This window comes from Panicum hallii, chromosome 4 (assembly GCF_002211085.1).
Source record: "Panicum hallii strain FIL2 chromosome 4, PHallii_v3.1, whole genome shotgun sequence".
NCBI lineage: Eukaryota > Viridiplantae > Streptophyta > Magnoliopsida > Poales > Poaceae > Panicum > Panicum hallii.
The window spans coordinates 663,660-679,190 of record NC_038045.1 but is presented as its reverse complement, the minus strand read 5'-3'; the positions used below and the strand labels follow the sequence as shown (position 1 = coordinate 679,190).

At 47.0% G+C, this 15,531-nt stretch overlaps 3 protein-coding genes across 5 annotated transcripts; 1 reads left to right on the top strand and 2 right to left on the bottom strand.

Annotated features, from left to right (window-relative positions):
- Positions 1-811: 811 nt before the first annotated feature.
- Positions 812-7,136, top strand: LOC112890803 (serine/threonine-protein kinase STY46-like). Of its 2 annotated transcripts, XR_003228345.1 has the most exons (17): positions 812-1,238; positions 1,338-1,452; positions 1,558-1,652; positions 1,779-1,880; positions 2,610-2,664; positions 2,775-2,885; positions 3,132-3,188; positions 3,767-3,939; positions 4,034-4,141; positions 4,514-4,587; positions 4,682-4,857; positions 5,373-5,468; positions 5,617-5,697; positions 5,799-5,852; positions 6,322-6,456; positions 6,546-6,674; positions 6,792-7,136. XR_003228345.1 is itself a non-coding variant. In XM_025957665.1 (16 exons), the coding sequence occupies exons 1-16, from the start codon at positions 850-852 to the stop codon at positions 6,621-6,623; spliced, it is 1,899 nt and encodes a 632-aa protein (XP_025813450.1). In that variant the 5' UTR covers positions 813-849; the 3' UTR covers positions 6,624-7,082. The 2 variants fall into 2 exon arrangements, 1 of the variants encoding a protein (XP_025813450.1); XM_025957665.1 differs by having other exon boundaries at positions 813-1,238; positions 6,546-7,082.
- A 129-nt stretch (positions 7,137-7,265) lies between these two features.
- Positions 7,266-9,249, bottom strand: LOC112890804 (thiosulfate sulfurtransferase 16, chloroplastic-like). Its single transcript, XM_025957666.1, has 7 exons — positions 9,081-9,249; positions 8,919-8,996; positions 8,636-8,764; positions 8,417-8,490; positions 7,720-7,790; positions 7,559-7,612; positions 7,266-7,453 (listed from the first exon to the last, which is right to left on the bottom strand). Exons 1-7 carry the CDS (start codon positions 9,134-9,136, stop codon positions 7,379-7,381), a joined length of 537 nt encoding a protein of 178 aa, XP_025813451.1. The 5' UTR covers positions 9,137-9,249; the 3' UTR covers positions 7,266-7,378.
- A 2,573-nt stretch (positions 9,250-11,822) lies between these two features.
- On the bottom strand, positions 11,823-15,140 carry LOC112888850 (thiosulfate sulfurtransferase 16, chloroplastic-like). Of its 2 annotated transcripts, none has more exons than XM_025955211.1 (7): positions 14,724-15,140; positions 14,541-14,642; positions 14,307-14,447; positions 12,996-13,069; positions 12,468-12,538; positions 12,309-12,362; positions 11,823-12,207 (listed from the first exon to the last, which is right to left on the bottom strand). In XM_025955211.1, the coding sequence occupies exons 1-7, from the start codon at positions 14,777-14,779 to the stop codon at positions 12,133-12,135; spliced, it is 573 nt and encodes a 190-aa protein (XP_025810996.1). In that variant the 5' UTR covers positions 14,780-15,140; the 3' UTR covers positions 11,823-12,132. The 2 variants fall into 2 exon arrangements, with proteins under 2 accessions (XP_025810996.1, XP_025810997.1); XM_025955212.1 differs by having other exon boundaries at positions 14,307-14,423; positions 14,724-15,138.
- Between the last annotated feature and the right edge of the window lie 391 nt (positions 15,141-15,531).

The window sequence follows — 15,531 nt, the reverse complement described above, 5'->3', positions numbered from 1 at the left end:
TAGGCCCTGCTGCCTCCCCCCACACAGGACAGGAGCGAGTGGGCTTATTTGGGCTTACTCAAAAAAAAACTCAGGGGGAGCAAACTGGGCTTTATTAGGGCGTTCATGGGCCTTGGGCTAAAACTCAATTTGGACTCAGCAGGCTGCTACCTTTCTTCTTGCTCTATTCTCTTCTTCGTGGTCGTGGTCGTCTGAAAGTTGAACAGTTGATGAGGAGGACAGGAGGTTCAGGTGCAGCAGCGAGTGATCCATCTCATCGCTAGCTGATGCCTGATTGATTAATCACCGTCATTTTGGGAAGAGAGGGAGCCTGAACTTCTCTGAACTGTCGGCTTGACTCTTGAGCCGTTTCCCGCGTGCCTGAAAAAATCCTGGATTTCAGATAGAGACGCAGCGATCCCACATCGCCAGGACACGGATTCATGAACCTGGGGACAGTGGCTCGCATCAGCAGCCAAGCCAAGGGAAATGCTTTCTTGACCTTCTGAGCAAACAAGTTGTTGTTGATGTGCTGTCCTTCTTATCCGATAACAAATCAGATTTAGAGGCAAAACTGGATATGCGCTCGATCTCTTGTTCTCTACGGCCACCATCTGGCTCTAGAAAAAACGTGAGCCTTCTCCTTCAGGCTTCAGATGAGAGAAGAGCTTGACACTTTGAGGTTTGCACGCTGGCAGGAAGGGCCAAGTTCGCTGGACATTATTTTGACCTCTCGTCTCATCATGATACATTGATACAGTAATCACGAGCTGACGTGATGTTGATCTCTAGCACCATGCGAAACAAAAGTCAACCACGACAAATCGGTCGACCAGAAGGGAATGCCAATTGCCAAGTCCGAGTACAAGTATGCATGCCGTCGTCGTTGTCACTCAGCCGTTTTGGCCACCCAATCAGATGCTAGTCAGCGGTCGTGGCGCCGGATATCCGGTCGGTGATGCCGCGCGCGCGGAACGCCGGCGCACGGCGGTGTCGATATATGATGACAACCAGTGTGAGGGCGAGAGCGAGTCTGAGATCCCTGCAGCCGTTGCGCACATTTCGCCGAGCACCTCGCGCGTGCCGATGGAGGGAGACCGGGTCCGCCCGCAGCCGCAGCAGCGCCCAGGGAGCGAGCGGACCAGGCTGGGCGTCTACCACGACGTGCTGCGCCGGCTCAGGGGCGCCGCCACGCCCGAGGCGCTCGCGCCGGACTTCGCCGACAGGCTCTGGACACACTTCCACCGCTTCAGCGTCAGGTGCGACTACTCCCGCGCTACCTCCTCTTCGACGTCAGGCTCATGGAATTTTTGCTGGTCCCGAATACCCTTCTCATCCTTCTTCCGGGGGTGCGGCAGGTACGCGTTGGATGTGAACGCCGAGAGGGCGGAGGATGTTCTGGTGCACATGCAGCTGCTCGACAGGGCTAAGCACTCGGAGAACCAGCCAGCCTTCTCAGTCAGAGTTGTTCAGGTGCGAAGCGACTGAACAAAATCAACTCTTTTTTTTATGTATCAAATTCGCAATATCTGTAGCAGCGATTGTGATCTGTTTGAGCTATTTGGGTATTCTCTGCAGGTGCCCGTGCCTCCAGAGCTTGATGCCACTGAACACGATTCTTCTGAACCCAATTCGATGGAGGAGGGCGCCTCTGCAACCTCAAGGAAACTGAAGTATGCTGCTTCTCGTTTTGTTACCTTTCAGTTGATCACCATGGCCTATTGATCATTCTCGTTCATGTTTCAAATTTCATCGTTGTTTACCCCCCTCACTCACCTTTACGTTGTTTGGTTCCTCAGTGTGCACCCAGAGCCAATTTTTGGCTCCTCGCAGAATCTTAAGGCCCTTGTACGTGAAGCCAGCAGCAGGAACCTTCTGGATGATGGCGATGCTGTTCTCAGGTTACCTCTTTCTCAGTGGCATACCAGCACCTGCATTCATCTTGCTGGCTTCTTTCAGTTACAATACATAATCCCAAAATTCCATGGTGATGGCTCATCTGTACAAAATTTGGTGGTGAACAGATTCTATACATAAACTTCCATTCAAATGTTGTTTAGCAGTCCAAGTTTCTCTTACTTGACGGTGCATTTATTTTTCTTATGTACTGTAAAGAAAACTGATTCTTATGCCATGCCTTTCTTTGTACTCCTTAGCTGTGTCTAAATAAATGCATATGTCATTCTGCATGTCTTGTTTGTCATGAGCTATGTGCACCATTAGGCATTAGTTGGTTGCACACAAAACTGGAATTCATTTGAATTCAGATTCTATAGATGCCCAGATCTCTTAGATCCATATCTGCTGCCTTTGGCTACAAGACTGCCAATGGACTAGCATCATGTTGAAAGGAGGCCCCTATACCCAGCATTATTCGAATAAATTCTCTTTCATTTTTTCATCCAGTTCCCAGACATTCCAAATATTCTCTGAGCAGTTATTTAGTGATAATCACGAGTTTTCAGCTGTGTTTGCTTGTTAACTGTTCCTTGCTTAAATCATTGTCTCAAAAGTTCAAGCCAACTGCACCTAATGAGGAACTGTTATATGCTTGTGCAGTAAAGCGCTGACAATAAATATAGCAAAATGCTAATTTTGTCCCCATCTGGCTGCTATTTTTTTTCTTGCAGACCCATGCATGAAATCACTTTTGCATCCAAGGACAGGCCAAAGGGCCTTACTCAAGTAAGTTTCGGAACTAGTTTCCGCAAAACCATGCCGATTATTATAATTTCATTTTTTGAATTGTATTGCATGATGTTTGGAAGCTTTCTGATGCTAACATCGTGTTCCAGTTGTCCGCACTTCTAGGCCAGCTCAATCTTGACATCAAGGAAGTGCATGCACTTTCAACAAATGATGGCTACTTCTTAGATATTTTCATTGTAGTCGGATGGGATCACAAGGTATTCTTACATCTCTCTACTTAGCAAACATTTGCTTTCAAACTATTTATAGCTGTGCTGCTCATGTTCCCTCTACATGCAGTAACCTCCCAAGTTTTCACGATGAAAGCATGAGAATCTTCATCTCTGCTTTAAACATTATTTATTGAATTGCTACATATAATTACACTTCCATGACATTTGTTTGATTCTAGTACACTTGTCAGATAGTCTGATAGGAGGGAAATCTTACCTTTGATTATACAGGAAACTCTACAGCTTGAAGAAGCATTGGAAAAGGAAGTTCACAACTATAAGGCACAGGTAAAGTTTTAGAACTCATCCCATTTCTTCGTCTATTGCCCTTTGTTCGACCAATTAGGATGATCCATTAGAATTCTTAGGTTCAAGGAGACACATGAAAGAATGTGCCAAACTAGAAAAGAAAGCATATGAGTAATCCCAACTAGGAAATTTGATGCAAAGAATAAGATTACTTGCCTGGCCAAACTAGTCCTTGTGCATTCATGTTATCTAATATTCTTGCCCAAAATTACAAATCCGTATCCTCATTTTAAGATTAATATAACAATTGCATGTCAATAGATTACATCACAAACTCTTGGATCCATATAAGAAATTTGAGACTCAGAGGTACAGAACATTTTGTTTCTGTCTAGAACAAGATGCTGACAAAAGGTTGTGACACAAGAGTATTTTGTGATCCACAGTTTGTCCTAGTGTTAAAGTCTGCAAAGTGCAAAAACTAGTCTACAGGTCCAGTGTTATAATTAAGCTGTTTCTACGAAATGTTTTGTTCATTTGATAAGCTTTGGTACCTGTAAGCTTTTATTCTCTATTTCCTGGTGCTTAAGTTATGCACTGTCAAAACTCTTCTTCAGATGCATTCAACATCTTCTTGCTGGCCTCCTGAATTGGCAGGCAAGCAGTGTCCGAAGAACTCACAAGAAGGCAGCCATGTTGAGATACCTAAAGATAACACTGACGAATGGGAGATTAATTTCAAAGCATTGGCATTTCAAGACAAAGTGGCATCTGGAACGTATGGAGATCTGTGAGTATTATGTTGCTGCCTTGCTTGGTATTTCGGTCTGTTAGTTTCCTACAGAAAAAAAAAAACGCTCGTTCTTCCTCCCTTGATGTTGCAGTTATCGTGGTACATACTTCGGTGAGGATGTTGCTATCAAGGTACTCAAATCAGATCGCCTTAATGAGAACATGGAAAAGGAGTTTGCTCACGAAGTATATATCATGAGGTCGGTAACAAAATCTGTAATAAAGTTTCAGAAAAGGAAGAGGATGCATGCCAGTGGCCCTGTGGTGGGGAGGCTGTTTACCTGCCTAGTACTTACTGATCCAGTTTCATATCCTAGGCTCATAAGACCAGCTCGGGCACCCATCTCCTTTAGTGGCTGTAGAGCTCTTGGCCTTAATGTTTTATTTTTAAAGAAAAGGAAAATAAAAGGTGTGACCTGTGATAGTCAACTTAAAACGCTCATAGTTTTGTTGCTACGACAATATGCAGAACCTAAAAAGGCTCATCTGTTTCTATACTGGAGTCTTTTTCCTTGGTAAGTAGCACGTGCTTTTGTCTGATCATGTTGTTGACGAGATTTTTCATTTTATAGGAAGATCCGTCACAAGAATATTGTTCGATTTCTTGGGGCATGCACCAAGCCAAAAACTCTATGTATTGTCACAGGTAAAATATAAATACTAGTACTACTTTCCATGCAAATTTAATCAGGTGTGGTTAACAATTTTTCTCGTTTATTTAAACTTATGTATTTCACCAGAATTCATGAAAAATGGAAGCGTGTATGATTTCCTTCACAAGCGTAAAGGTTCCTTCAAACTTTCTAGTCTACTTAAAGCCGCAGTTGACATATCAAAAGGGATGGACTATTTACACCAAAACAGAATTATTCATCGAGATTTGAAAAGTGCCAATCTTCTAATGGATGAGCATGAGGCAAGTTTTCTGTCATTATATGGTCAAACTGCATATACTTAATCATTTAAATTCCTTTGTAATGTGGTTTCCTTGTTAAACACTATCAGTATCGTGGGTCCCTGCCAAGCCCCCTCTCCCAACAAAGTTCTATTTTGGTTGCGTGTAAATTGTATGTGTGCTCTAAAATATAGTTAACAAAGTTCCATTTTGTATAGAACATGAAAAACTATGGAGACTGGAGAGGACCTAGCCATTTGCCTATATATTTGGAACTGTTTTTTTCTCCAAATCTCAAACAGATAAATTTTTTTTTGCCATTTTTATCTATTTTGTTGTTAGGTGTCCGTGATTCGTATTAAATGGCATGTGTTTCTTATATCCTTTTGGTATCATATCCTTTGTCCCTTTTCTATTTTAGCATCATGTTAAGTCTGTCAGCTTCATTAGATCCTATGGCTCGTTATATTCTTTCTTTCTTGTCTCTTGTATTGGAAATTTTTAACTTCAAATTGATTACCAATGACACCTTTCAGCTCATCAAGGTTGCTGACTTTGGTGTTGCACGTGTCAAAGCTGAGTCAGGTGTAATGACAGCGGAAACTGGCACATATCGTTGGATGGCTCCTGAGGTAAATCTTTCGTAATTAATAGTTAGCAAAATATATTTGTTTATTACAGAGGAACTGCAGAACTAGCTTTTTTTTCTTTAATGATAGTAGTACGGTACTGGGTACCAAAATTTGATAATCTTTTATATGAGCTCCATTTTCTGTGTAGGTTATAGAGCACAAACCATACGACTCCAAGGCTGATGTATTTAGCTTCGGCATTGTTCTTTGGGAGCTGCTAACTGGAAAGGTAACTGGTCGATTAGTTAGAGTTATTCCTTTAGCAAATTTATGGTTGGCCTTGGTACTAAATGCCAGAGTTCTCAGTTTTGGACTTCTTTTTTTTAATAGATTCCTTATGAATTTCTAACACCACTCCAAGCAGCCATTGGTGTTGTCCAGGAGGTAATGAACAAACTGAAGTTTTTTTAGTTGGTTTTGATATTGACTGACGCATGAAATGGAACCCCAAGATCATCAGTTACATCTTTGCATAGTTTGGTCTTTGTTGTTTGTCAAGGTCTAAGTCTAACATTGGTGTTGTCCATGAGGCAACCTCATTATACTACTACCCTGATTTTTTTTCCTTCGAAAAGTTCTTTTTTTAGCACGGGAATCAAAAGATTGCAAAACCAACATAATTGCTATTGTTTGGTGGAAATGACCTAGTTATCCGCAGTGTCCATGTCTAAGAGAGAATAGATAGTGTGCAGTGTCATTACTAGTAAATATTGATAATGTATTGAAGCTAAGTGAACATTTCCAGGTAAAGCTACAAGGCAGACAAATTTGTTTTTGCTTCATAATTTAACCATCTACTCGTTATTAAAAAATATTACCATCTACTTAAATAAATGAATGTTTCGCCTTATAGGGCTTAAGACCAGTGATCCCAAGGGGCACAAACCCCAAGCTTGCGCAGTTACTTGAGAAGTGCTGGCAGCAAAATCCTATCAACAGGCCAGACTTCACAGAAATTTTGCAAACACTGAATGAAATCGCGGAGGAGGTGAACATCTCTGACCTCATAATCCATTTCTTCAAATTCCCGTATCTTCCGATTGAATAGTGTAAACAATGTATGAGACATCCTTGTAGGTCCCCATGGATCCTAACAAGCCCCACAAGGAGAAGGAAAAAGGAGGCAGCTTCTTTTCATTTGGGAAGGGCCATTGATAGGCTATTCTGCTGCATTTGTGTCACAGCTGGAGTTGTACATTTGCCACTGTACAGATAGATTTACATTTCTTCCATAACAATTTTCCTTTGTGAAGATGTCGGTTTTCCATGGTCTATGCAATTGTATAGTGTGGTTGCCTGACTAACATATCATTTGAAATCTAGAGTTCATCAGGATGCACAAGCTGCAATGCCCTTCCACGGACTGGCACAAGATACGAGGCCCCAGAACGTTCAGTTTAACTGCGGGCGGAACTTTGCCCTTGATGAATGCTTCCACAGCCACGAGCGGTGTCTGGGATTCCCTGACCATGTCCTCCTCCATTGTAAGGCATTTGCCAAGTTTGTTGATAGAGCACCTAGGAAGACCCAAAGTGTTGTCCGATGTAAGGCGATCAAGCATTGCGGGCATTCTCAAGAACGTAACATGCTATCTCAACCAAGCTCTTTGTAGTATGTTGAACATGTGCTGGTATAATCGTTCTGTAGTACGGCTTCATTTTGCCGTTACATTGATGCGCTACGTATGCGTTCAGTCTGCTCGTTGGCTACGAAAGGGTGATGATGAGATAGACACTGAAGGGAGCAAGTGAAATGGGACCTGGAGTCCTAATCCGCTGTGCTACTGTTCTGTTTTACAGGCTCCATTTTATTCTGCACTATTAATTCAAAAGACGAGAAGACTGATGAGCAATCGTCGAGCAGAGCAGCCTTGATAGATCGTTAGGCTAGGCAATGCTTGCGAGCAGACATCACTGGTTGATAGGCAGTCCTTTCTCCCTCCATGAAGAGAACCCACCGGCGATGTCTGTTACATCAGTGAAACCCTGAAAATGGTTGCATTGCATTGAGAGAAATCGCCATGAACCATACATAGGTTCCAAGAACCGATTGGCAGCATGATAGAGGACGCATGGGATGATCATGCTTACAGCAGAGTGGAGCTCAGTTGCTGCCATGAGAGATCTCCTGCCACTCTGACAGCCCTGAAAATAGATAACATGTGTTTTTTTTCTCTATCAGAAAACGAAAGTATGATCGACAAGAACAGCAACTGTTTTGAACTCATGATGTATATATTCAGCAGACGTACAACGAGGATCTCATCATCCTTCCCGAAGATCCTTGACACTTGCTCAAGGAAGTTTGTGTTCTTCGTCGTTCCTATGATCGAGATAGCAAGCACATAAATGTTCAGATGCTCATCATCAGTTCGTGTTAGAAAACAAATGTGAACACTAGGTGTCATACAGCCGACAGGACACGTTGGTGTACAGCAAGGAGTCACAAACATCCATAAGATGGATTCAGTCTGGTTGGCAACCTTACAAAACTATATATGTTCCCACATTCATCTTTTTGTGGTTTGTGCCTGGGACCAGCATGTGAAGACCACGTGATCACAGACGCAACTAGGCCATGATGATCATATAAAGCTTCAATTATTATGTCCCTTTGCAGCGCCAAAACGCCGCTTGAGTTTGCTGCTTTGCTTTAAGGTTGCAACTTGACATCGTAATGCGTTCATGTATGCAAAAGGGTTACTTTACGTTCAGTTTGTGTACCAGTGTCAGAAAGAAATATTGGCGCGCGTGCGTAACAATGGACAAGAGATCAGGCCTATCCTGGTTCTCGAGTGGAATTCTACTTCCGAATGCACAATGTGTCTGTCAACGCACTCCATCCAGATAAGATAGCTACGAGGAGTCCAATCGAAGACCATGAACTTGACTGAACATATTAGCCAGCGACTAGAACAACATGCATGCTTGGATGTTTGCAGGCGTTACCTGAGTCGGTCCTGAACACGTAGGGGATATTTACAGCTCTTTCTGGATGCCCGGCACGGAACTCAGACTCGGTTCTGCGCAGGCAGCAAACGAAAAAGAAGGAAAAATGACAGTGAACCATGACAGATTCCCAAGACGCTTCTATTTTAAGATCGCCGAAGCAACGTAAGAAAAATTGTCACTCTTTCTGCTGACCGGGCAAAGCGTGCCGTGGCTTACCTGACGTCGAGGTAGCGGTGGCCGGCCTTCTGAAGCTCGTATGCGATGTGCGCCGGCACTGACCGCGGCACCACCGCCTCCTCATCCCCTTGCAACGCCCCGTCAGCGCCGGTGCCCGTGCCGGTGCCCCTGGAGGGAGAGAGAGAGAGAGGGAGGGAGGGAAAAATTCAGATAGATGTGACATGGATGAGGAATACGCAGGCATCGTACAGCGTTCCCCTAAATCAAAAATCAAGAAGCTGCCATGCAGCGTTCCTCAAGAAAGAGAATGGCGCAGGCACACCTGACGCCAATTAGGGAGCCCCTGGCGATCGCCGTGGCGTCGAACTGAAGAGGAGCCCCTGCAGCGCCGTGCCGCGGCCTGCATGCGGATTGGCCGTTCACGTACAAGAAAGAACGCATGGGAATTGCTTGGGAATCGGATGGAGCAGGCAGGGGTACCCACCTGGCAAGGGCTCGGAGGGCGGCAGGGAGGGAGACGCGGGCCAAGGTCGCTGCCATTGCTGCCTCGCCGGCGCCGGCCGGAGCGCCGTGCCTTTTGGTTTCTCTGGTTCTTCTCTTCGGCGGGCTGCGGAGCCAAGAGGCGTGCGTCTCTTCGGTTTTCAAGTGGTCCGTCCTCGTCCTTGCATCTGCTAGCTGCTATGCCCTTTTTATTTTGCACGAGGCAATCTCAACAGAAGCCTACCATTTTTGTTGGCCGCTAAATTACTTAACCATTTATGGTTGGGTCGAATATCCTGCCTAAACATTCATGATCTTCATTTGTACCTTCCTGTTTAGGTGCTATATCTAAGCAATACGGAGTACATTTGGAAGGAGCCAATATGTTGTTTATTAAAAAAAAAACCTATGGAACCTTCCTCGTTTTTCTGGAACTTCACTTTATTTAGCGATGATGGTTGGGTCGCATTCTAGAACGTGCATTAACAAATAACAATTCCTTCCTTTGGATGCTCGGCATGGGTTGAAGAGACTGACATGCCAGTATGAGCTTCACGAACTTCTGCTTGTCATTACGAATCTTGCCTAGTTTTGATGTGCTTTTTGTTGCAAAGTATGTTTGAACTTGTCTTTATATTACAATTCCGTAACAGGATACTGCTCAGGTTTGCCTTTTTACATTTATGCGCTGCATCCAAGTGAGTACATACATAATCCCTAATCTGTTCTGGTTAGTAGGCTCCAATACATTTATCCACTAGTATTACTTTACTGTCCTTGAACTAAGCAGCCCTGACAGGATGTTGGACTTCAGGAATATAATTGCAGGCAAGCTCAGATCACTGGTTGATGATAGGCAATCCATTATCCCTCCAAGAAGAAAATCCACCAGCAATGTCGGTCGCGGGAGTGAAACCCTGAAAATGGTTGCACGGGGGAAAATCAGAACAAATTACAGACATCCAAGAGCCGGTTGTTCATTGTTGGGGGTAGAATACAGATAGATGATGGGGTGTTCATGCTTACAGCGGAGCAGAGCTCAGTTACTGCCATGAGAGGCCTCTTGCCACATTGGCATCCCTGTAAATAAGTAGTTTCAGAAATATGTCGATAAAACAACTGAAAAGGACATGGAATTAATGATCTGACATCATGAGCCGGTCTTGTTCATGTAGTAGGGGATATTTACAGATCCTTCGGGATGCCCGGTGTTGAATTCGCCCTCGGTTCTTCACAAAGCGGCAAACAAAGAAAGTACACCTGCTGCTGTTCGTACATAAAAAAAAAAAAATCAATCGACTACAGTAGTGTTTCTCTGAACCCTGCGCTTTAGAATTAGTCGAGCTCTAGAATGATGGACCGAGAGAACCCCACGAAAAGAGTAACTGAAGCGTGAGCTCTTCAACGTTGCATCGTAAATTTCGCAAGCCCCTGGTGAAATGGGCAACGCAGACTCCAGTTCCAGTAGCTGTTGTACTGAAACTGAACACATGGAAGCGAATCACAATCAGCAGCACTAATGGAAGGAGAGGGAGGTCCGGAGGTGGCGGGCTGACCGGGTCGTCGCTGTCGCCCTCACATGCGGCGACTGAGGGCCGCGAATCGCACCAGTCCTGCGGTGAAGACGAGACACCAGCGCCGAGAGGACGCCGGCGATCCTGCGGGGCGTCTGCCCTGCGCAGCCTCTCGGCCGAAGGTGACCTTGCCCCTCCCGCTGACGTCCATCGAAGAACCCAGTGAGAACTGGAAGGAATGCCCGCCGGCGGCCGGAGGCAGAGCGGAGGAAGTCGCGACAGCCGGGGTCCGTTCGGGCTACAGCTAGATCTCGGCCGCAAAGCATACATCCGGCGGCTAAGAATAGCCCGCTCAAGCGTGGACGCGCGGTCAACAAATACACCCCTGATTTGGATCTCGATCCGGATATTTATAAATAACATCCTAATTTGGATCTCGATTAATAATCACGATCCCGATATTTACAAATACCCCCGTAATCGCGATTCCAATATTTGCAGAAAACCCCCTACTTCGGCTCCTGCTGTTCGTTCTCCCCGTCCTCTCTCTCTCTCTCTCTCTCTCTCTGCCGCGCCATGGCAACGGCCGGCCCTCTCCCAGTCCGGCCGCGTCATGGACTTGCTGGAAGCGGCGGCGGGAGCAGACCTCGCAGCCATACCTGCCACGCTTCCCCTCCTCCGCCTGTACAAACCCCCATCTGTAGCAAAACGGGACTTTTCCGGATTGATCCCCTCTCGAGATTCGAAGAAGAAAACAGCCGTTGAATCGATTCAACGGCTGCTGCCGTGGAGTGAATTCCTCTGGCAATGTGAGCTCTTCGTTGCTAGGGAGAAATTTGAAATGCCTGGTGTGCGGTTCGTGGTCGCCGTGGACGCAGAGATGTATTTGCAGAAATGGTGCAGACTGATAGAGAAGGTGTGGCTGTATCGGTGGCCGGCCGGCCTGGTGCAGTCAAACGCGACGCGCACCGGCACGGAGCGCGGCACCGTCGCCTCCTCCTCCTCGGAGCGAGCTTCTCTTGGCGCCTGCGGGTGGCCACGGACGGAATCGAGGAACGGACGCGCCGTGATGTATGGAGTCGAGCGGAGGCGCACCGGGACCATTGCTCGACCAATCTCAGCTAGTAGGTTCCTTCCTAATGGAGGGAGACAGGGAGTGCTTTCTTCCTCCGCTGCAATGCTAGGTGAACAGGGCATGTCTTCCGGATGGCTTAGTTTTATTGCAAAAGAGATGAATTATGCTGAACTTGTTTTAGTGCTATGATTCTGTAACACAATACTGCTCAGGTAGGCCATTTACATTTATGAGCTACACGAAGCAATAGAGTCCGCTAAAAGATAGCTGAAAAGGTAAGATGCAACACCCCAAGGAGTGCATAAACCCCAATCTGTTCTGCAACTATTCTGCTCAGCAGGCTCCATTTATTCAGTGCTGTAATTTTAAAAAACCGGGAAGAACATTATGTACACTTGTACAATCCTTGAGCTAGGCAGCGTTGACAGATGTTGGGCTTCAAGAATATAATTGCTGCCAAGCTCAGGTCACTGGGTGATAGGCAATCCATTATCCCTCCAAGATGAAAATCCACCAGCAATGTCGGTCACAGCAGTGAAACCCTGAAAATGGTTGCATGGGGAAAATCAGCACAAATCACAGAAATCCAAGAGCCGGTTGGTGTGGGTACAATATAGATAGATGATGAGGTGATCATGCTTACAGCAGAGCAGAGTTCAGCTGCTGCCATGAGAGACCTCTTGCCACTTTGGCATCCCTGAAATAAATAAGATGTAAAAGTTTCAGAAATATATCGATAAAACAACTGAAAAAGAACATGAAATTATTTATTTGACACCATGATGCATTTCAGTAGACGTACAACGATGATCTCATCATCCTTGCTGAAGATCCTCGACACTTGCTCAAGAAAGTGGGTGTTTTTCGTCATTCCTTCAAGTGGAAGAGCAGAAATTATCAGATGTCAATTGATAACTTAACCACAATGCAGACAGTTAGCACTGGTCAGCTGAAACCGTCGGTGCGCTCATTGGTTCATCTTAGGAAAGAAATGACGATAGGAATAGCCACACAACCCTGGTCCGCTAGCTCTTCCCCAAGGACACATCATTTTGAATAGTCACACAGCAGAAAGGGCAAGACGATCAGAGTGTTACATGCTCAAAGTTATCAGTAGCAGTAAGAGCTACACCATGCCCAGCTAGCTTTGACAATCAATGATGACAGGTCATAGAGACGATCTCTGTCAGAACTCAGAAGCTCTACAAATTTCTTTCAAGAAAAAAAGAAGAAGAAGCTCAACTAAAACAGGTCGCACAAGGCAAGGCAAGACAAAACAACGGGAGACTAGGACAATATGTTGAGTTGGTGGGAGCTTGGCGTTAATTACCTGAGCCAGTCTTGTTCATGTAGGGGATATTTACAGCTCCTTCGGGATGCCCAGCGCTGAACTCACCCTCGGTTCTGCAGAAAAGCAGCAAACCAAGAGAATTCACTTGATGTCGTTCGTATAAGAAAAAAAGTTCAGTTGAGTTCAATGTTTATCTGAATCCTGAATGTTTGAAGGGAATTATAAGACAAAGTGAACAACACAGAATTCGTCGAGCTCTGAAATACAGAAGCGAGAGAATCCAACGAAATAGAGTTACTACTGAGCCATGAGCTGTCCAACATTGCATCGCCAATTTCGCAAGCCCGTGGTGAAATGGCAACGTAGCAGGACCAAATCCCATCACCCGTTCATGCTCTGACGCTACTGAAACTGAGCACTCGGAAGCAAATCGGCAACACCAACGAAAGGAGGGGGAGGCGGCGGCCAGGCGGGCTGACCACATCGTCGCCGTCGCCGTCGCCCTCACTGCAGTGATCTAGGTCCGCGAGTCCCATCCCCAATGCCTCCTGTCCTGTGAAAGTGTAAAGAAGAAGAGACACCGACGCCGACAGATCGACTCAGGGGCGACCGTTCTGCGAGGCCTCCTCCCGCCCAAAGGTGACCTCGCGCCTCCCGTTGGCGTTCTCCGAACTAACTGGTGAGCACTGGTACCATATGGACGCTGGGAGGGTTCTCCGCGCGGGACGTGGGCAGCGAAAGCCTTCGCCGGCGACCGGAGGCGGAGCGGGAGAAATCGCGGCCGCCGGTGTCTGTTTGGACACAGATGGATCTCGGCCGCAAAATATACATCCAACGGTTAAGGAAAGCCCGCTCAAGCGCGAACTGCGCGGTCAACAGAGTTTTCAAATACACCCCTCATTTGGATCGCTACTAATAATCGCGATCCAAGTATTTACATTTACCCCCTATATATTTTCATAAACCACCCTAAATCGGATCGCGACTAATAATCACGATCCGAATATTTTCAGAAAACCCCCTGTTTTTGTTTCGGCTCTTGCTGTTCGTCCTCAACCTCCGTGTCTCTCTGCCGCGCCATGGCAACGGCTGGCCCCCTCGCGACTTGCCGGAGAGCCAGCGGCGGAAGCGGACTCGCGGCCGTACCTTCCAGCCACGCGTCCCCTCCTCCGCTTGTACGAATCCCCATGCTCCGACGATTTCTCCAGCAACACGGGAATACGGGATCGACAGCGACATGTCCGGATTAATAGTGCAGACGAATCGAGGAGGTGTGGCCGTGGAAATCAAACAGACCGGTGGCCGGAAACAGAAGCAGAGAGTGTGTGGTTATATATAGTTGAAGCGCACCTGACGTCGAGGTACCGGTGGCCGGCCTGGTGGAGCTCGTAGGCGACGCGCACCGGCACGGAGCGCGGCACCGCCGCCGCCTCCACCTCTGGGCGCAGCGCCTCGTCGACGCCGAACCTGGGTCCGTCGGAGGAGAAGAAGCTGAGAACGTGTGTTGGCGAGGAAAGGCATGCTGCATCAGCTGGGCAGGAACCAGGAAGGGGAAGAACAGGAACAGCAGCGGTGAGTAGCAACCTGACGCGGACGGCGCGGAGCGAGCTCCTCTTGGCGCCCGCGGGCCTCGCCGTCGCTACGGGCCGAGGAGGAGCTGCTCGTGCAGCGCCACCATGCCGGAGCCTGCGAGAGTGCGAACGGAATCGATGGAGCATTCAGAGATGCAGCGAGCGCTGGTGAGTGAAACTTGGAGCGGAGGCGCACCTGGTATGGGCCGGGGCACGGGCGAGGAGGGGCGCAGCCGGGAGGGAGGTGGCCATTGCTCTGTCCGTCGATGGAGTGCTTCCTTCTCCGTCCTCCTGTTCCTCTGCAATGCCGTGCCTTTTATAACTCTGGAGCTAGGAGCTAGGAGCTAGCACTGTGGTGTGCTGTTGGATGCCGGACGTACGGCAGCAGAGTACACGTACACCCACAGTACTAGCTAAGCTGGTGGCTGTTGGCGGTGCGGTCGGCATGGGAATCCATGTGATCGATCGGATCATATTCATGTAGGAGAGGGATGTGTCGCTTGCTTCTGGGGGAAAGGGAAGAAGGGAATCATATGTTTGTTTTTCTACTTCAACATAGAAAATCATATGTTAAACCCAACCCAATCATATGTTAAACCCTTTTTTCTTCTTCTTTCAAAGCTTCTAGCAGTAACACCACTGGCACTAGTTGCCATTGCAAGTTCATCAAGTGAAGCGTTGAATCAAATGAATTTCCATGTCTTTTCCAGATTTAGATCTGATGGCGAAGGATGAGGTTGCAGAGATTGCGGATGAGGACGGACGTGGGAAGTGGATAATAACAAGGGCCGGGACTGGACGGCAGCCCGTGAAGCGACAGCAGAGCGGAGACGGCCGGATAAGGTATGGGATCACGCCACGTATGCATGCAGGGTCCAGGCGGGACGGTCAACTTGGAAGGCCGACGCGATGAGCTGGGCGGGATGGCCCGAGGAGTCCCAGAACAGGAAGCGTCGAGTTGCCCTGGTCGGCTGGCAATATAATCGATCTGTGCTCTGATAAGC

Coding starts and splice junctions, on each gene's coding strand:
- LOC112890803 (XM_025957665.1), top strand. CDS start 850: ATGCATGCCGTCGTCGTTGTCACTCAGCCGTTTTGGCCACCCAATCAG. Junction 1,453..1,557: donor TCTCAGTCAGAGTTGTTCAG/GTGCGAAGCGAC, acceptor TATTCTCTGCAG/GTGCCCGTGCCTCCAGAGCT. Junction 4,858..5,372: donor TTCTAATGGATGAGCATGAG/GCAAGTTTTCTG, acceptor GACACCTTTCAG/CTCATCAAGGTTGCTGACTT.
- LOC112890804 (XM_025957666.1), bottom strand. CDS start 9,136: ATGGCAGCGACCTTGGCCCGCGTCTCCCTCCCTGCCGCCCTCCGAGCC. Junction 8,491..8,635: donor CACCGCTACCTCGACGTCAG/GTAAGCCACGGC, acceptor CTGCCTGCGCAG/AACCGAGTCTGAGTTCCGTG. Junction 7,791..8,416: donor CGTGTTCAGGACCGACTCAG/GTAACGCCTGCA, acceptor TCTCGATCATAG/GAACGACGAAGAACACAAAC.
- LOC112888850 (XM_025955211.1), bottom strand. CDS start 14,779: ATGGCCACCTCCCTCCCGGCTGCGCCCCTCCTCGCCCGTGCCCCGGCC. Junction 13,070..14,306: donor CACCGGTACCTCGACGTCAG/GTGCGCTTCAAC, acceptor GCTTTTCTGCAG/AACCGAGGGTGAGTTCAGCG. Junction 12,363..12,467: donor AGGATGATGAGATCATCGTT/GTACGTCTACTG, acceptor TATTTATTTCAG/GGATGCCAAAGTGGCAAGAG.